Raw genomic sequence first — 21478 nt, 5'->3', positions numbered from 1 at the left:
GGAGATTTTTGTCTGTTTCTGATTTTTGCATCATTATATTGTGGGTTTCTGTTCACCGCCAATGGCGGTCTTCTTTTCGCCATTGCCATGGCGGTCGATGGTGTTTACCGCCGTGTTCATAATGAGGGTCTATGTCTTCTATTATACCGTGTGGAGTGCTGTGGCATAAAACCGGATTGATCTCCATGGACCAGAGGAGTGATAACTCCCTGCAGGACCGTCGCTAAAACCATGGCTAGGACTTTCACCTCTACATAGAGGAGGGAATCGGTCTATAGGATGACCAAGAAGTTTTAGGCCTTCCTTCCTTGTGGATCACCACAATTTCTGCCCGTCTCAGATCCGAAGGGAGGGTCTCTTGACCTGTCGCCTCCAGGAACATTTCTAACGGGTGAGGGGCCAAAATATCACTAAACCTTTTAAAGAACTCTGCTGGGAACCCATTAGGGCCTAGCACCTTCCCACCGCGTAGCTTCATGATAGCCATTTTGACCTCTTCCAAGGTAACATTAAGGCCCTGAAAATAGTCCTTAATCTGGCTATCTTCCTGTAACAGATATGCTGCATATAGCCCCTGTTAGCATCCGTAAAAAGCCTTCACTATGCCTGTACTAGAGGTCACCCGTTCCCCTTTTGGGGTCACTATCTCATCTACCCATCTGGCTTCCATTTCCTTCCTTCCCAGCCAAGCCAGGAGCTTTGTCCCCCATTTCATATAGCCGGTATTGGGCTTTGCGCAGCTGGACTCTAGCCTCTGTTTCTGCCACCTCTCTGTACTCAGCCCTTACAAGTTCCAACTGGTGATGAGTGGGGGGCCAGCATCTTTTCCAGAGTTCTTCCAGGGCTAAAAGCTGTCAATCATATTCTCTCAGGGTGTCTGACTCTTTCCTCCTCTTTTCTGCCACTAAATTCTGGGCGCTATCCCGGATCACTGCCCTATAAGCTTCCCATAGCACTACCGGGAATTTAACTGACCCCCCATTTCCCTTAAAATGAGTTCAGGGTCCAACCGCAGCCCATGCGCCACCTCTCGGTCCTGCAAGACCCAATCCCCCAATCTCCATCTCCACTTCCCCTCCCTGCCTCTCCCAAGCCACACCAACAGAGGTGAGTGATCAGACAAACTTCGGGCCAGATAGTCCACCTGGAGGATGGATTTCACCTCTCCTGTTGGGGTGAAGATATAATCTAGCCTCGAAAAAACCTTATGAGCTCCGGGGAAGTAGGAGTACTTTATTTTGGTGGGATGAAGACATCGCCACAGGTCGGACAGTCCAAGAGCTGTCACAAAGCGATATAACAGAGTGGGGGGGGATCGGACTCTCAGTCACGCTGGATCTATCTACTGATGTCACCATTGCATCATTAAAGCCCCCCATCACATGGAGCTAAGCCTCCGCCTCCAATAAAATCTCTGCCAATTTCTCAAGCAAGGGAGGCTGAAGCCTGGGAGGGGCATAAACACTCAGGAGTAATATCTCTTGCCCACCACATAACCCCTGTACTCCAACATAACTACCCGCCAGATCTGTCCACTAGTTAAGGAGTCGAAAAAGGCAGGACTTACGGATCAGAATCACCACCCCTCTCGACCCTGAGGTAAAGCCCACATGTGCCAAAGTAACATATGGCCCTCTACCCAAGAATTCAGACTTCGTGCCTTAGAGATGTGTCTCCTGTAGGAGCACTATGTCTGGAAGTAGCCTCCTTATATACTGTGATACCAACCCACGCTTATCCTTATCCCCTAATCCATTGACATTCTAGGATAAGACTGAGAGGGCCTGCGGACCGACCTTGGGAAGCCGTGGATCACCCAAATGGGCCATCCTTATTCAGGAGAGGGTGACATCCTGGGAGAGCATTTCCTACCTCTGCTGCTCCCATGAGTGCCCACAAGACATCCAGAACCCGGCACCCCATCAGAGGAGACCTACTAAATGTCTATGTCTGCAAAGTTCCTACCTCAAACAACAACATATAAAGAACCAACCCCTTTAAAACAAGTGTCACTCCCATCCCCTTTCGACCTCCAACAAAACCCCTTGAGTACGAAACGCCCATGTAACATCTCAGTGGGAGTTGAGTCTGTAGCCCCCCGGCCCCCTCCTCAGCCCTTCAGTTCAGAACTGTCAACCTAGAACAAGGGTACACTGTGAAAATAGCAGTCTCCTCGGGGCACCCCAACCAACAAACACATTCCTGTAGATTGGAAAGTGCTCCACTACCAATTTCCTGATCCTCTCCACCTGCGGGGGAAAACAAAGGAGACCAGTCACTCTCCCTTGGTCTCATATTAGATACCTATCTCCACAGTCTTATCCCCTCCCCTGGTCCCGGGGGCCTCCTCCTCCGTTTCTAACTGGCTAATGGCTTTCACCAAAGGATGAGGTGGCTCAGTCCCTGACTCCATATCTATCCTGGATCCATCCCTCTGTGCGACTTGATTAGGATCCTCGCACCTGCCTCTGTTCCGGGTGGACCTGCTGCGACTTCCTTCCGAGTCCAGCGAATCCACTCTACTCCTGGTCTCTCGTATCTGCCGCCACAGTGTGCCCCCCACATCTCTCTGCCTTCTCCGGCCCCTCCGCCTGGTGCAAAACCACTCCTTTGCTCGTAATCCTTCTCTTTCCTTGGGCCTGCAGTCAGTCTATTGACTCCTCGTACCAGAGAGTTGGGGGCATTCCTCCAGCCATCCCTATGCCTTCTCCAGTGTTTGGAAAATGAAGGTTTTCCCCTGGAACAGGACTTTCAGTTTGGCTGGGAAGAGGAGCATGCACTGCAACTGAAGGCCACAGAGTTTGGCCTTCATAGAATCAAACGTGCGATGCTGCCTCTGGACTTCTCTGGTGTAATCGGGGAAGAAAAGGATCTTAGGGTTTTCATGGGGGACCTCCCCAGTCCACGACCCTCCGTCAAGATCATAGCTCTGTCCTGAAAATGTACAAATCAAGCAATTATTGGCCTAGTGGGGGACACCCAGAGGGTGTCTGCCTCCCAGAGCCCGAGGAGCACGTTCAATCACAAAACAGGTCAAGAACTTTTCAGCTGGCAGGACTCGTCCCAGACATGTATCGAGAAAGCAACCCACACTCATCCCCTCGCCCCCCCCCCCTCCGGAAAGCCCTTAAATCTCAAATTATTTATGCGGGCCCAGTTTTTCGCATCCTCCAGCCACCACACAATATCCTTATTTTGGACTCTGGCTTCTGCCACTTCTTTCTGGAGATCTCCAACCGTGTCCTCCAGGTCTGATATTCGAGTCTCTGCTGACGTGACAAACTCCGCCATATTCCAGAGGTCCTGACGTAGAAGAGAGATCTCTGATTGCACCTCTTCCATCTTCCTCTCCAGGGCCTCTCGGGAGGAATGTATGACAGACAGAGGGTAGCACTGTCCGGCACCACCGGAGGTTCTTCAGCCGGTGGCAGGCGCAACCACCCTTGTGTATTGATCCTTTTGGCCCTGCCTGGGTGGCCTGGGATCCTTACCTCTCGCCATCTTGTCCCCACCGCACAGGCAGTCACCCCCAGAAACACCCTAAGAGAAGTTCCTCGGCGAGGTAAAGCGACCACTTCTGTCCGTACCAGCTGCGAGCAGCTCACAGCCCCACCTACCAGAAAAGTAGGGGATGGAGGTGGGGGAGGGGAAGGGGGAAGGGGCCAGAATGTGGGGAGGGGAGGGAATATCCACCTCTCCCCAAGGCAATTCACCATCAGCACCCCTGACCCCCAAGACACTAGTTCAGCCAGGCACCTCTGACATCAATGTTCACTCCCAGGTGTCTCCCTGGATGAGGCCCAGGCCAGCTTACTGCAGGAATGGCAAGAAGTATAAAGCAGAGAAATCACAGCTGCGTGAGGGCACCCCTCCGCACATCCAAAACCAGTCTACTGGTATAGACCAGCTCCAAGGTCACTTCCCTCTCTCAAGAAGAGTTACTTTAGGTCCCCCTGGTGCGCTTGCGCCGGCAATGTCAGAGCATCATCCACACCACTGTCTCCCTCCTTTCACCTGCTCTCTGGACCACCACCCAGGACCTCTGCTGCATCAGCTTCTCCTCCCTCAGGGTTTTTAGGCCCAAAGGGAGGGGTGGTCGAAAGAGGACCCATAACAAGTAGGCCACAGGGAGCCCCCCACTACCTCAACCTCAATGTTATCTTCTTCCAGTAGGCCTCCGAGCCTCTGTCACCCATGTCATTTCTTTTCTTGGCCCAAGGGGGGGGCACCACCTGTGCACAAGTTCTTCCCCTTTCCCTCCAGCCCAATCCCGCTGGCGGATTTGGGGCCCGGCCCAGACCTCTATGGGCGCTGGATTGCTCCTAGGCCTTTCCACCACTGGGCAAGGCTTATTCTGGCTCCTTCCAGGCTCCTCCAGGGAGCCCAGGGGCATGGCACACTCCCTGGCCTTAAAGGCTCATCCGGTCTCAGCGTCCTCGGCCACGTCGATCCAACATCCAAGGCCCGGCAGACTCAGCAAACACGCTGGCGTCTGAGGCGCATCCGGCCTGGTGTCTAGCCTCTCCCAGGCCCGTGCCGCTTCACCTGGCCAAGATGGCGTCGTGGACGGATGCTTAGTGAGGAAGCTCCGTCCCGGCCTCACAACATCCTGCACGAAACTCCGATTGCTTCCTCAGTCTAGGCCCCGGGGCCGCGAGGTGAGGTCAGAGAATCGAAGCCGGAGCTCCTGCAATGTCGAAAGACGGAGAGGAGTTGTTGGGCTCGGCCTGGCCGGCAGCTGTACCAAATGGGCAATATTGCCTCTCTTTCTTGTCGGCAGAGAGGCATTGGTTAAAATGATCATTCTTACTTTGGTTTTGTTTCTATTTTTGAATCTTCCTTTAAAAATTCTGAGCGTCTATTTAAAAGAATTGTACGCTATTATAAGAAGTTTTGTAAGGGTAAAGAAACAATCTCTGGTCAAAATGGCCATTTTGCAGCTCGACACAATTCAGGGAGGTTCTCCCTGACCACATTTTAGAATATATTATCAGGCCACCTTATTAGAGCTCCGGGCCCAGCTGTAATACAGTTCATGATAATTTTTAATTAGATCATAGTACGTCTTTCTACAAACTGCCAAACTCCCCAAGAAAATAAGGCATAAGACCCTGGGGCCTTTGCCCCGCTTATGCAGACTTCCTTCATATTTTGGGAGATCCCTTAACCGCATGCGTACATTCTATTGCAGGATGCTGAAGTTTGGGGGCGTCACAGTATCCAAAAAAGCTGCCCAGATATGACGAGCAATAGGCTTTGTAAGACTGGGGGACTTTTATAACAGGTCCAGTCTGATTACATAGGAATTATTAACCCAACAATTTGACGATCAGGATATGATCTTATGGTTTAGTTTTGCCCACATTACCAGCTTCTTACAAAATAATAATGTAGCAATGAAGGAGAAGACTTGTTATATGGTTTCTCTGATATATGAAACAAGGCTGGGGGGAGTAGGTAATTGGTACCGACTGTTACATCAACGGACTAACACGGCTATATTTCCTGCTCTTCTGCTTAATTATACTCAACCAATTGCAGGTCTAATATTAAAGAGTTGCAGCATCTTTCGGAGGTAGGGCATAGATCACTCAGAGTCGTCATTTTTAAGAGAATGGCGTTTCTATCCAGATGATCAGGATATTACACACCCAAAAGGTTGCATAAGATGTTTCCTTTGTATTCAGATCATTATTTTAGATACAAGGCAACCAATGTGGTTGGAGGTAGGGGTGCTGTGGGGAGAAGGGGGGTGGGCTCTGGGTTCACATTTTTAATGAATGTCCATTGCTCCAACAATTCTGTGAGGAAGTGTTCCATGCAGTTAGTCAATTTCTCTCTAGTATAATTTCTCCATTGTTAATGTTGGTGTTTTTTCGTTCATCTCATGAAGTGTACCATCTACACAAATTCCAGCAAAATGTTATTTTAAAAACAGTGGCTCCCTTATTGATCCTCCAAAATTGAAGAACAGATGCGATCCCTTCATTTTCTTATTGGTTCAACAAAATGATTAGAACTTGCACGAAGAAGCCTATGCCAAGAGGGTTGGGGCCCTTTGGACATTCAATGCAATTCGGAGTGTTTTTTTTGCTAAGCCACAGGTTGTTCAAAACAAAGGTTAGCTCGGGAAGATCTAAGTGTTGGGAATCTAATTTGCTCTAATAATGTTTTTCTGAACGAATGTTTTTATATGTTAGAGTCGTTGATTCGGATTGCCTATATTGTTATTATTTACTATGTACCCAGTGATATGGCCAAATATATACTAATTCAGTGATTTAGGTTTTACTCAGGGAAAATTGTCCAGTTTAAAGGTATTTGGCAACTATGCACGCATGCACTTTAAAAATCTTCGGAAATACAAACAAAATAGGTTCTGGATCAGGGCTGCATGAGATACTTTGTTATTTGATTATTTATTTTCCCCTGTACTTTAACATTTGTTTTGCCATGTTCATTCATCGGTAGTACCAAGGGAAATTGCTTTTTTTGCACAATGTATTAGGCTGTTATGTATTATGCACTTTAGCTAGCTTTTCCCACATTTTTTTTTCTTTTTGTAATTCCAACAACAATCCTCCAATTATAGGATACAAGTAACAGATCTTGCATGTATGACTCATATTTCAGCAGTTAGTACAATGCATTATGTCAATCTCATCCAGAGCTTCTCAGTAGTTTACAGGTGAAGAATCACACATGCTATATATTGCACATCCACAATTTTGCAAGGCACCTTATTCATCTACCTTTTATCATCCTTAGCTGTCCTCCACCTCCCTGCGGTCCCCTCCCGGGTCCCCCTATGTGTGACAAGGTGATTCAAATAAATGTTCATGGTGGTTATGTAGAATTGCCGCCCTCTGCCTCCCCTGTCTCTTTACCAATCGAATGCATTTGATAAGGACCCCAGTAGTTCTTTGGGCGAAGCTGTGGCCAGGACAGTTCATTCTACATATCAGTCTGAGTGTTGCTGTAGGCCATATACCAATGCCATTCGCTCAGTATAATTAGTGGACCTCGATCCCAATGCATCGCCAAACGGCGCTTTGCCAACAGCAATACTATAGCAACTAGTCTACTGACCTCCTTTTCCACATCTCTGTCGTATCCTAGCAGTGCCAAAAGTGGTGTAGACCTGAGCTTTATAGCCCTTATCTGCTCCAACTCAGCGATTATATTTGACCAGAACTCTTGGATATCTGGGCAGGTCTAGGCCATATGCAGGAAGTCTGACTCCTCTGCACCACATCTTGGACACTCAGCCCAGTCCCGGAGCCCATATTTCTGTAACCTGGCAAGAGCGTATAGTCTAGTCACTAATTTCATCCTCGATGTCCCCTGTATCACCCAAGTGAGAGCCGGCAGCTCACCGTGCTCAATGAAATAGTCTCCAACTATTTCATGAAAAGCATGACGAGCTCTATAATATTGATATTCCATAAGTAGGGTTTTCACCACTATGTCTGCAACAGAGTCTTCCCAAGCAAGCATTCTGCCATCTCGAAAAAGCTCCCTTATCTCGATAAGTCCCAACTTTCTGAATGTCTCTATTGCAGCTTTATCTTGGCTCATAGGTACCCAACTGCACCACTCTATTTTCACCTGAGGGGAGTACAACAGAGGAAGTTCCTGCCTGGCCATTAGTTTATGCCTAGTGTGTACCATGGTATTCACTGAAACTATACCACTGTGCCTTCTCTTGGGGGGAATAAACAATTGCTATGGTAGTCGGTGCGGTTGTGAAATGCCAGGCTCAATATAAGCATACAGGACATCATGTGGGCCATGTATCCAACTGTGCGCTATCATGCCCCTCATGACTTCGTAATAGGTCTTCATATCTGGGGCCCTAGTCCCCCCCCAGCTCATATGGTAACATGAGTACATCCCATCTGACTCTGGGTTGTTTTCCCGCCAAGGCCAACCTAACCAGCAGTGATCTCAGTGTCACAAACATTGTTTTAGGGAGCAGAATAGGAATATTTTGTAAATGGGAGCAATGGTTCTGCTGAAGCCGAAGAAGGATGCAGGACCTCAGTTAGAATATTAGTTTTCACCTCTGCAGCAGGCAAAGGAAGATCTAAAACATTTACTGCCTTCCTGACCACAGTATGGAAAGACACCGCTTCCTCTGTAAACTCCCCTAGAGAAGAAAGGTCCCACTCCGGGGAAGTGTCTAGCCCACTGGCTGAGTCAAGTCCTCGATAATCCCCCAAGGGCTGCACAATCTCTCCTTCCTCCAGCAGCTGCCTTTGGTACTACTGCTCCTCCAAAAGCCTTAAAGCCTTTCTGCGTGACCTCAGCCTGGCCTCTAACCTTGGCGTCAACAGAATTAGCCGACGTCGATGACACCGGCTTCAGGACTGAAAGTCGCGGACCAGGAGAAGAAGGATCACCACAGTCCAATCTGGAGCCATCCGGCGCTGGAGTAGATCCCATCGGCGCTGTGGTCATCTGAGGCTCATTCATCGACGTTGACTGATAAGGTGATGTCCTCGGAGCCGCAGGTCTATAAAGCGATGTCATCGGCACCGCAGGTCTTTTAGGGCGACGTCATCGGCACCGAACTGGTACCTTCAGCCGGATAAAAGGGCATAAACGGTGCCGCCTTGTAAGGAGCCCAATGTAAATGCCAACGGACCTGTGGGACCAGCCGGTGCACCAGCAGGGGCCATAGCATTAACATACTAAACATGGCATTTAAAAATGGTGCCACATCCGCTCCCGGAGCTGGGAAGACAGGATACCACTGGTCTCCATGCGGCGCTGGCTGAGCACCTGAATCCTGCGCCGCAGGTGAAAAACGAGGACTCTCTTGCTGTGCAACCACCTCGAAGACCGATGGCGCCGGAGAAGTCTGAGGGCTTTGAGGCTGTGGAGTTACTGTAAGACTAACTTCCCACATCGCACGATGCCATCTAGATGTCCGGCTTTGAGGGGAACGACGCCGAGAGTCGTGTCAACGCCGCTTCTTATGTTCTTTTGACGAAGTGTGAGAAGACGATCTATGATGGCTTTTATTGCCTTTCTTCACCTTAGCCAAAAAGAGTTTGGCTTCTCTCTCCTTCAGCACCTTCGGATTCATGCTTCGGCAGGATACACACTCCTCCACATCATGCTCAGAACTTAAACACCAAAGACAATCATCATGCGGGTCAGTAACCGGCATGCGACCCCCGTACTCCCGACAAGGCTTAAACCCCGACTTCCTCGGAGGAGACATTGTAACTCGAGACAAGAGGGAACACCTTCGAAACAGTAGCAAGAGCTAGGAGAAAACCGTTAGCGTTGAAGGCACAGAAAAAAGGGAACTGACATCAGCATGCCAGTGAAGACCTCTTATTGGCACAGTAACATCAGACGGAGTCGCATGGAGCCATGCAATTGTGATGTCCTCGTTGACGTGGAGAGCTGGGAAGAAGATTTTCCGTCGAATGCTGGCGCATTGGGAGAATTCTTAAGGTGAGAAATCCACAGGTAGCTACTTTATCCACCAGAATAAGCGTTATGGAGGTAAGTAACTTGTTCTTTTGGTGCTTTGTGTACTAAAATCCACTTGTACTTGTATTTTACCCTGGTAAATGTTGGAATGTTTGACCATCCGAAATTAACCGGTCGTAAATTGTAGTGATAAAATATGTGAATCCAAACCCAGCACAAATATATGTTTGCACAGATGATCAGAAAAAAAAGCCCACTCTCAATAAGGGTCTAATAAGGAAACCACTTTTAACAATTTTGCTCTATTTTCATGGACTTTTTTGCACTTTAAAGGCAAATTTATTCTCAGACTTTCTATCATTTTAATGTCTTGCTATCAATTATATTCTGATGAGCTTGTATCTGACTTTTTTGTATTCAGATGTGCAGATTTACTTAGAAGTCACACAGTGCAGTGCTGTGCTGTAGGAAAGTACCCTCTTTCTTGGCATGGTTACCCCGATTTTCTACCTGATGTCAGTGTGCTTGACTTGACTGTGTCTACTGGGATCCTGCTTATCAGGACCACAGTAGATATGCTCTCTCCTTCTGAAATTAATTGGCATACTGGTGCCCCCTTATAAGTCCCTAGTATATGGTATCTAGGTACCCAGGGCATTGGGGTCCAGGGGATCCCTATGGACTGCAGCATATATTTTTCCACCCACAGGGAGCCCATGCAAAGGCTTCTGCAGGACTGCCATTGCAGACTGTGTGAAAAGGTGCAAGCACCCTTTCACTGCCATTTACACAGCACCAAGTCACTTATAAGTCACCCCTATGGCAGGACCTCCAGCCCTAAGGGCAGGGTGCAAAGTACCTCTGTGAGGGCACCTCTGCACTAGCAGAGGTGCCCTCACGCCCTCCAGATCCATTTTCCCGGAGTTTGTGAGTGCGGGGATACCATTTTACTTGTGTACTGGACATAGGTCAATACGTATGTCCAGCTACATAATGGTAACCCCGAACATAGGCATGTTTGGTATCAAACATGTAGGAATCATACCCTCATGCTTTTGCAAGCATTGGTTGTATGATCCCATGCACTCCTTAGAGGACCCCAGTACTGCCATTACAGCCGTCTGAGGTTTTCCAGGCAGCCCAAGCTGCTGCCACCACATGCACTCCTTAGAGGACCCCAGTACTGCCATTACAGCCGTCTGAGGTTTTCCAGGCAGCCCAAGCTGCTGCCACCTCACAGACAGGTTTTCCTTTGGAAATAGGTGTTACAGGCTTGGGAGAGGTAGCCTCCACAAGCCACTGGAAATGGTTTGAGGGCACATTTGGTGCCCTCCTTGCATAATCCAGTCTTCACCGGTTCAGGGACCCCCATTCCCCGCTCTGGCGCGAAACTGGACAAAGGAAAGGGGAGTGACCACTCCCCTGTATATCACCACCCCAGGGGTGGTGCTCAGAGCTCCTCCAGAGCGTCCCTTGGTTTTGCCACCTTGGATTCAAGGTTGGCAGGGAACTCTGGAGCATCTGAGTTGCCAGTGCCAGCAGGTGATGTCAGAGCCTTCCCCTGATAGGTGCTTACCTTGTTAGCTGACCAATCCCCCTTTCAGGGCTATTTAGGGTCTTTCCTTTGGGTGGTTCTTCAGATTCGGATTGCAAGACTCCAGCAGGAACCCTATGCATCCTCCACTTCAACGACTCACTGAAGAAACTGCACTCTACTCTACAAACTGCAACAAAGAAGCAAGACGCCTTCTGCAACATTGTATCTTCAGCACCTGCCAGCAACTGCAACTGTTTACCGGTTGTGCATTCTCTGAGGACAGGCCGTCCTGAGCCTGCACCAGAAGAGTGAAGGAATCTCCCTTGGGGTGAAGGAGTCACTTCCCTGCTTCTGCAGGCACCTACTGCAACTTTGTCGGCTGCGTGGATCCCATCTCCTGCTGAGCTGTGTGGATCCTGCATCACAGGTGATGGACTGAAGTTGTCCTGATGGTCCTGACGTCCTACTGTTCAACTTTGGTGGAGGTAAGAGCTTGCCTCCCCACGCAAGACAGTACCCCCGTGCACCGCATGTTTTGCAGTTGCCAGGGCCTGTTGGCATCCTTCCACAAAGTTCTTTGTGCATCCTGCAGCTCCAGCTCCCACTACTCTATCCTGCGACACACAGCTTCCCGAGTGGTTCTCCGGCGACGTGGGAGCCTTTGTCATAGTGCTGCATGGGCCTCTTTTGCTCTTTCTTTGTCCCCATTCTGTGGGACTCCTGTGCACGCTGTCTGGTCTTCTGTGGGCTCTCTGAGTTGTTGAGATCCCCCCTGACTTCCCCTCCTGGGTAGAGTCCACCTGGTCTTTCCTGGTCCTGGACAGTGCCATTTTCCCCTAACCGTGATCTTTGCGTGTGCCAAGGCTTGTTGGCGGACTCCAGCGACGCAAACCATACTGCAATCATCCATCTGGCTTGGGACATCATTTACACCAACCAGGAACCCGACTCCGTGTTCTTTGGTGCAGTACTGACTTTTCTTCACCGGTGGTTCTTCTTTTGCACCTTCATCCGGGTTAGCAGGGGCTTTTGTTCTCCCTGGACTCTTCTGTGCTCTTCTGTGCTACTTGGACTTGGTCCTCTTCTTCCTCAGGTCTTCAGGTCCAGGAATCCACTGTTGGTGTCTTGCAGTCTCGTCTGGTTCTTGCATAATCTTCCTTTTTGTTTCTGTGTGTGTTCTGGGAAAGTTACTGTGATTTACTCCTGCTTTCCTGGTCAGTGGGGTGGGTTCTGTTACTTACCCTTGGGGTTTTCTAGTATTCCTAGTTCCTCTCTACACACTACACTTGCCTAGGTGGGAAACCAACATTCACATTCCACTTTCTTAGTATATGGTTTGTGTTCCCCCTAGTCCCATTTCTAACCATTGTGATTTTCACTAATTACACTGTTCTCTAACTGTTTTTATGCCTATTTCTGCATACTAGTGTACATAATTTGTATATTACTTACCTCCTAAGGAAGTATAGTCTTTATGGTATTTTTGGTATTTGTGTCACCAAAATAAAGTACCTTTATTTTTATAACACTGAGTATTTTCTTTCTTGTGTGTGAGTACTGTTTGACTACAGTGGTATTGCATGAGCTTTGCATGTCTCCTAGATATGCCTTGGCTGCTCATCCACAGCTACCTCTAGAGAGCCTGGCTTCTAGACACTGCCTACATTTCACTAACAAGGGATAACTGGACCTGGTGTAAGGTGTAAGTACCTTAGGTACCCACTTCAAACTAGGCCAGCCTCCTACAAGTGCCGCAACCAAAGTTGCTATTCTGTGTTGCATGAAAGGGAGGGAGCAGGACAGAGCCATGTGTACTAAAATATGATGCTGTTGTCTCTCTCTTCCTGTGCTGGTGCACTTTAGGCTGCCTTTGTTTAATACATTTTAATTTTTGTATCTGTGCTGCAGAGTAAATCACATATTCAAGCTTTGAGGTGTTTGTTGAAAAGAAGACTTTTCCCCAGCTTTAATCCTGCCTCGAGCAGGTGTAATATATTGGTGCTCAGACCTATGTACTAATATTAGTAGATAGGGCTTTGCATCAAAATCTAAGTGAAGTTGCATGAGAATGCCCATGTACCACCATGGGACTCCCCATTGACACAAAGCAGCACAGAGTGCTGCTTTCTGTTACTTTAGGGCTACTTTCCACCTCAAAACAAGCTTTGTGCGGGAAAATAAAGCCCAAATTAACATGTACTGCCAGTTAGCAACACGTTTGGTGACAGCGCATGGGCACAGTGTTGATAAATCTGGCCCTAAGTGTGCAAGACACTTCTACTATGTATTTTGTTTGTATCTGGAATGATCTATCCCTTATTGATGGTTACTTTGAAAAGGGACAGATCAAACCATAAAAGTGTAGCATCAGGGTGCGCACAAAGCAATAATAAGTTAAATGCAGCCCTAACGGCTGTAAAAGGCCTTCTGAGGGTCAGCTGAACAGTTCAAGTTGGATTGACCTCCAGACCAGCAGCCCCAGACCACAAGAGTTGAGGTGGGAGGGGAGGCTAAGGGCCCCCTAGCCTAATGTTCATAGCACCCCTATGTGAATAAACTATAAAAAACAAGTCATATGCTAGGTTATACTCTGGAATTATTTATTTGACATTTTCATATAGCACGACTGCACCAAGCATCAGTGGTCTGATTTACTTACAGATTTACCAACCATACAAAGAACATTAGATTTGTGAGTAGTTCACGATCAGGAGGCTAGCAGCAGCCCACTCACAAGACACAGTGGATGGCACCATTTGATGTGTAGGACCTGCTCCATGCATGATTTTGAATGATGTGGGAATGCCTGATGCCAGAGCATTGGGTATTGGGGGGTGGGATGGGGAGCAGACCACTTGCATTTGTCTGAGCACCACTGAACACCGCATTGCCTAGTTAAGTGCTGCATAGGGCGGTGTGGTTGAGCCTGCCAATACCCACTTTCTAGGTGGGCCCACTGGCTGTACTAGAGAACCTCCTAGACTTTTAGTGGAACCTCCTCACCCTCACAGAGTAGGGATGTCACTGTTGCCTTGAGGGCTCGAGCAAGCTGCCCTTTGCCTGTGCATTGGAATTGCTGCTTGTTCCTTTCCCCCTTTGGGTGCCCCGTGATCCTGTGTGTTCTCCTGAATGTTTTCCATTGTTGGACCTAGGAGGGCACAGGGGCACGTCAGCTCTATGGACAGGGAGGGACAGTGAGAAAGTGCTATGTGTAGCCCAGCTGTCCTGTCTTATTTATAATCTTTACGGAGTGCTCCTTTGGAAACGTTTGGGCTCTTGTACTGGAGTATGCATACTGGAGGTGTGCATGTAATGTGATTACATCCGAGAAAGTGAACAATATTTTTGAGAAGTCATGTGCTTGCGCCTCCCCTCCCCACCTTCTGAGCACACATGTAACTCGGGCAAGACGGCCGCTCTAAACACCATTACTCACCACCATTGCCTCTTCACCTGGTCTACTAAACACACCATATTGCAAACTTGGGGAGAAGTTGCCCCTTAGAATGCCCTCTCCATCAAGAGAATGTGGAGCAGACAACGTGACTGGATCCTCCACTACACTTCCAGCTTGGACGGCTGGAAGTACCCCTGCTCCCAACCTCCTGCCTCCAACAAGCTGGATGTGTTTATGCTAGCTATCGTTGAGATCAGAAATGCCCTAGAGCTCAAGATGGAGCCTGTCACGGTACAGCTTGGCTTGCTGCATGAACACCAGTGCAAACTCTTGTAGAGTGTCAAATCCATTGAGAACTTCCTTTAAGACCTTCAACCTCACACATTCGATCTTTAACGGCAGGTTACAGAGGTGCTTCTCCATGTGAGGTTTCTGGTGGGCAGAGTAGAGAATGAGGAGGGAGGCCCCACCATGGCCAATAGTGACAAAATCCTAAACTTCTCAGATAGAGATGACATGCAGCGAGAGGCCAGTAAGCTTGCCGTTATCCTTTTGAGGGAGGTAAAAATATATTTTTCCAGACTATACCAAAACAATACAACACCAGCATGCATCTTTCATGTGAGTGAAATAGAAATTTAGAGAACTAGATCTAAACCAAGGGTCTCCATCCTTTTCTGTACCAAAATCTACTTATGTTCACTGAAAGCTATCCTGAGCTACTAATAATATTAGTGTTTTAATAGTGACCATGTCAGCGGCCACCCCATGCAAAATTACCAGCATTGATCACCTCAGTTGTGAGAAACTGGATTGTTAACTGAGGTGGATGAAGCCCTGCCCAACCAACAGTCACAGTCTTTATTAGGGTGATATTCAAAAAGTCACTAAATTAAGCTGTGCTTAATTCTCTGATAGCTTGGTGTAAAAGCAGTTAGGCTTAATTTAGAGAGAATGTGTAAAGTATTTATGCAGCATTTAAAACGTAATATAGCACAAACACAACACAAGAACAGTCCTCTGCAATTTATATAAAGCAAGAGTAAATGATCAGTATCTCTTTGTGCGAAGTTTAAGTAGACCCAACACTAAATACTAAACATGGTGTTTCTCTCCCTTAAAAGGCCCCACCCCATTTATGCAGACAGATCCCAGAGCTGCGCCTGGTGCAGCACACCAGCAGCAGACTTTACACACATAATTTGGCACTGCCCAAATATAGCGGTCTACTGGGAAGCTATATTGCACATCATCAAACACTCAACAGGTTGGGAGGTCCAACATATGATTAAGCAGTGCATCCTGGGACTCCTTCCAGGTAATCCGAAGAGAAATCTGAGTAGGCGCTTTGCGATGTTAGGGCTTATAGTGGGTAAACAGCGGATTGCAATAGGTTGGTTGAGTGCTAAAGCCCCTGCTCAGTCAGACTGGAGAAGGGACATGCTGGAATGGGCAGGTGCTTAGGTGGCCCATATCCAGAAACCCCATAGGGACCAGAGGGTGGCGGGCGATTTGTTATTCTAGAGTACTATGACTCAGGCATTAGTGGAGTCAACAAAGGTGGACCAGACCAAGAAGATTGCATGACGAACAATACCTAGAGGCTTCCCAAGGTGTAAGAGATGAGAAAGAACGCTTGACAGTTCCCACTGCCGTATTTTATATATTTTGACCTGTTAAGTGATTGGAAGCTACGGGGAGGAATGAGTAGGATAATTTATGGTGGACATGTTACTCACTGTGTGTGGTAATGTTAACAATGTTGGCAATAGAGTCATCCAGTGTTAGGATGCTTGTTTCCTACCATACTATTAGCAATTCACTGAACATAACTGCAACACATATCACTTTTCTTGCTGATCACTGTAACTTGCGTAATGGGGTAAAACTGAGTGTCAAACTGGAGTCCACATAGTTAGGGCCTGAGGAATATATCCTGGGGTGTGCTTTTTGAGATCAAAACTTTTTTTTCTTTTTGACAATGTTTGCTACATAGGTGAGTGCCTGGCAGCTCTCACAACAATAAAGTATTACAGAAGTCATGTCAAAACAAGACATGCATTGACGAAACCTAAAGACTCACAAAAAATGTTGGATTGGTTGGCTTTGCCAGTACTTGTTTATTTTCATGCTTCCCAAAATTCTGTTGACAATGGGTACACTGAGTTTCCATTAGAAATAATTTTTGGAAATACTAGCATGAATCAATCCATTTTACTAAATGACGCTTCAAAGACATAGCACCTAAAATTTCATAGTAGTGAAACAATTTTTTTCATACTTGCATTGTTTTCTGAACATTTTATTTTGATAGCAAAGAATCATCACTGTTGCTTACAAGCTTCTGCAAACGTTTGCATATAATGAGAGAGCATTCTGGGAGCATTATACTTAGCCTCATATTGTTAAACTTTTCAAATGTGTAATTTTTTTTTTTTTTTTGTGGGACCACGGTCAGTAGAGCAGTGTGACCTTAAAATGTTTATTTACAGTGCTCAAACTAACAATGAAGACTTCTCAATAAGGAACCATAAATGCAAGTCTGAACAGCATTAACATTAGTTTAACACACGTATTACCGCAACTCCAGACTGTTCCCTTCCCTGTAAACCTGCAGCCAAAGGGTTTGTGCTGCAGGGGGTTGGGTCTATTTGTCCCAAGGACAAAAGAAACATGAAAACGTGTTACCCTGGACCCCAAACAATATGTACCAGGCATCAGGCTATAGGAATTCCACATTCCTGTCAACATACCCTCTTTTTCTCCAAACCTGAAGCGGAGTTGGGCTAGGCAGAGCAGTGTAGTGCCTTGTCAAATGACCCAGACATGCCATCTTAGGCAGCAATGGCCCCTAGTGAGGCCTAGTTGGGTGTTACATTGTAAATGTTTGACACACACTTTCTTTAATAATATGCTAATGCTTTTGCAATGATGGGCTTGTTAGTTCATGGTGCAATACCTGCCAGATTTATGTGTTGTTTTAGTGATACTTGTACACTTATCCTCTTTTTGCCTCCCATGGCAGTTCCCTAAACCCTCATTTAACCCTAGGTTTGCCTCTTCGCATCATTGCTCACTGAATGGTGCAGGGTTGCTGTAGTGAGGCCTATTTTTCCCTCAGCCTCTGGATGTTTAGGGGCATATATATGAGAGGCTTGCCCTGCCGTTTTGTCACTTTTTGTGACGCAGCTGCGGTGCAGACCTCTCAACCATATTTATGAGGCCATGCAACGCCACTTTCTATGGCTTTGAATGGCCTCATGGATATGGAGTATGGCAAGGCAATGCTGCGTTGCGTTACTCTGTGCCAGGAAGTTGTTTTTCATTAACATTGTGCTAGGTTTTCCTAAGCAACATCCATGGATTTTGACAAATCACCAGATTTACAAGAGCCTTTAAACCTCGGGATGCGCCAAAACTGTACTCCCACCCAGGGGAGGTACAACAAGGAGAAATGTCTTTCTTTCTCCTCATTTTTCCTCATTCTATGTGTGCCTCCCAGAATTGTTTTTGTACAGGAAGGAACCTCTTCCTGCACAAAAATAATCCTGCCTACAACCCATATACCGTTGCATCATGGAGCAGGTGTGCCTGTGTTGGAGTTAGGCTGCCAAAACTATGCCAACGCAAGGGAAAAGGACAGAAATGGGCCTTATGCCATAGATTCGGCACATTCCTGCCCTTTCACTTTGAGGCAGGCAGCTCAGCAAGGTGACTTTCTGTGCTCCCCTGCACCAAAACCCCAACATTTGTGCCTTAGTTTGTAATTCCTTGAATAGTATGCCTGTTGTGGTCTTGCAATGCTGGGCTTGTTAGGCATAGGTTTAGTTTTTAGGACCAGCTCCATATACTTGTCAGTCTGTAAAATCCTATAAATCCACACTTCTTGCATTGCTGTTTGCTTTATTTGACCTGAAGGATGCTCCCACATGATTAACTGCTTCCTTGGAGTATCAGCAGTGCCTTTGTCAACTTTGCTGACAAACATACCTGTCCTGTTGAAAGCAAATCAGGCTACAGTATTGGTGGGCTATCTGGTATTTCTAAGCACACCTTCCCCTCACACATTCCTGGTCCTAAGCTATGACTACAGATAAGATATGTTATACTGTTTTAGGGTGGTTGGGTTTTGTCCCGCAGTCTTGGGGAGGGGAGTTTCTTCCGAAGTCAGGTTCAGGTACATGCTGGGGATATTCACATGATGCACAATCTCCATCTAAAGCAAAATCAACAACACACCCCACACGAGTGTTAGCAACACATGGTCTTCCCAATACACACCTACAGATGAATCACAATGACCGCACCAAATACAATTTCACCCATGACCTGTAATGTCTGGGGAGTGGCTACAGTGACTAAACAGCTTTGCATGTATACATTTCATAAAGGCAGTGGTGTCAATATCACATTTTTCCAGGAATCCCACATAACAGACCTAGAAGATGTTAAACTACAAAAGAGATGAAGAGGACAGTACGCCTATACAATGTTTTCTGCTTATCCAACGGGTGTTCTTACTTGGAGTGAAGTCAAGAGTTACATTTCAGGGATTCTTAACTGAAGTGGATGGTGCAGCATACTACTCTGCTACATCTATGTCTCTAATTCTGAACAATAATATTTCCGCTCCAAATTATCCTCTATACTTTTGTTACCGTCACACCTAGCATGGATCCTGGGGGAAGACTATAGTTGGCACCTAGATATCCAGTTATGAAGATCGCAGTGGCACACTCACTCGCTCTTACACTTGTCCCTGGCTGATGTGTAGAGGTAACAAAATCTGAACATTAGGGAGTATTGCTATTTTGCACTTCTGGCTAAAGTGAGGAGCACATATTCAAGTGTCCCCATCAATGGCATTGCCATAATTTTATTTGTGAAGTGGGAACACTGAGGTTAGTGGCCAGCACGCATGGCCCTATTTAGAGTGGCTGTGGTGCAGACATGTGCCATTGGTGCACCAAAGACGCACTTAAGGCAAACCTTCTACACCCGTCCTTACCCGAACGGGCCGAGGGGGCCAGGCACCCTGGTCCTTTGCAACCAGAAGGGCTGATGTATTCCTCAGACCACCTTATGGCACTGTGTAGTAGGGTGAGTGAAGAACACTAAGGGGGTTCCCTAAAGAGATGCTAGTAGCTCAATCAGGGAAAAGTATGGGTAGGAAAAACTACGACGTGAGCTACAATAATAATATATGTTCTGAAGATCTAATAATCTTCAGAGGTAACGCCCTATAGGGACTGATAAATAAATGGATAAAGGCTGATAAATTGGGATCATAAAAGAAGTAATACCGGGCTGCTAGACCAAATCAAATAATAGCACAGAAAAACAGAAAACAAAATCACGACAAGAAAAACTTTAATGAAATGCTATAAATACGCACATGATAATGAAATAAGAGAATTATAAATTATTCGACCCTAATGTTCTAATTCAGACACGCCCCAATCAGACTAAACGACCATGAACGATATGATTAAATCAGAGTTTTCTTGCACATATGACAACATTAATAAGCTAATACATAAAAGGTACAATAAATACAAACATATAAAACCATTGTCAGAGAATAGATAAATACACATACATCGATGATGATCTAATACAAAAATAATCTATGTTAAAAGGAGAGTGAATCAAGTAAATATCACTACAGCAAAGATATGCTGTGGGAACCAATGGCCTACGCGCGTTTCGGTGTTCCTAATGGTTATAGGTCACCTTCCTCAGGGCCATTCCCATTGATACAAGGCGAAAAATAATTTTTTGAATTCTAGCAGCCAGGTTCTCAGATTGATTAATCAAACTTTGGATAATTGATGTGTTGAGGTCACATAGTCATGTCATCTAATAAGAAAAAAGATCAAAAGTTATATACTTTTATGGTATTATTAACTGTCCTCAAGTTATCTCTTAGAGCTTACATGTGTGAACATATGCAGCTACACATAAAGGTATATATAGTGGTAAACGTGCCCATTATCAGTATAGAGTAAGAATCTAAAAGCAATGAAGCTAAAGATTTAAAGAAAAAATCAATATTAAAAGTAAAAATAAGAAAAATAGAAATATAGAGATACATGATAGCCAGAAGCACCTATAGAAATATAAGTGTAGGAATCATAATGGATAGTTGTCAGCTCTTAGGTTGATTATATTGGTTAGCACAATGCTTAAAATATATATAGTATTTGAAGTGTACTGAAATGGTGCTTTATATGGTGGTACTTCAAGCTTTTATTCCGTGTCTATAGGCACATGCATCCATGCATATAGTGAAATTAGTTCTATTTAGCAAATATTAACTAGCTTACTTCAAATGTCTAAGTTGGTAATTCTAACAGTGCTGTAATCACTTATTATTCCGGACCTCTATGTGGGCATAGTCACATCTGGTATGGCGGAAAGGGTTAGTTTGGCTATAAAGGCAAAGCAATGAATGAAAATGAAAACTAGAATATGTACAATGCTTACTTCGTAATAATATATCTCTACTAAACAGTCTGTACAAAATAGTAAAAATATAAATATTAGTCATGATGGTTCTCAAATCTGTTACTCAGTACAGGCTTTATGACAAAAGTATGGATACTTAAGTTTACCTGCCAAGCCTAGAAATATGTTTCAAGTTGATGTCCTGTGTTTTGGTGGTCTCTGTAGAAGTTTCAAACTGATAAGACTTCAAAGAGAAAAATCCTGTGCGAATAAGAATAATAGATGTGGTTGCACTCACGAAAAATGGTGGAAAATAAAGACGAAAACACTCGTTTTGTCTAATGGAGTTTCTCGTCGTAGACCAGAAATGGTCCAAGGAGACTTTATCGTAAGTAAAATATTCAATTATTAAAAGCATGTCCGAAAGTAGCGGATTAATGACTTACCGCTTCGCCGATATGCTCTCCGAGGCTTGATAAACATCAGCGGCCGCGGCACCCGTTAGTTTAAATAGTGTGGTAGATAGATGCGACGTGCTAGGCTAGTCCGTAGCCTCTTCAGATGATCTTGCGGGCTTACGTGGCCGCCATATTGAAGTTCCGCGGTCCTAAGCTTCACCATGCGGCGCAATAGAAACCTATCACACCTCT

The 21478-nt window shown here is 46.1% G+C and overlaps 1 protein-coding gene across 1 annotated transcript in view; it reads left to right on the top strand.

Moving 5' to 3' along the window:
* Nucleotides 1-21478, top strand: part of LOC138275894 (kinesin-like protein KIF17) — a 1877333-nt gene that overhangs the window by 1480422 nt on the left and 375433 nt on the right. Inside the window, exon 15 of the mRNA XM_069219138.1 lies at nt 4941-4959. Within this exon, the coding sequence (XP_069075239.1) occupies nt 4941-4959 (19 nt within the window). The remainder of the gene's footprint in view (nt 1-4940; nt 4960-21478) is intronic.

The sequence above is a fragment of the Pleurodeles waltl genome, chromosome 2_2 (assembly GCF_031143425.1).
Source record: "Pleurodeles waltl isolate 20211129_DDA chromosome 2_2, aPleWal1.hap1.20221129, whole genome shotgun sequence".
Lineage (NCBI taxonomy): Eukaryota > Metazoa > Chordata > Amphibia > Caudata > Salamandridae > Pleurodeles > Pleurodeles waltl.
The sequence above is the reverse complement of the archived record's forward strand: the minus strand, read 5'-3'. Positions and strand labels throughout refer to the sequence as shown.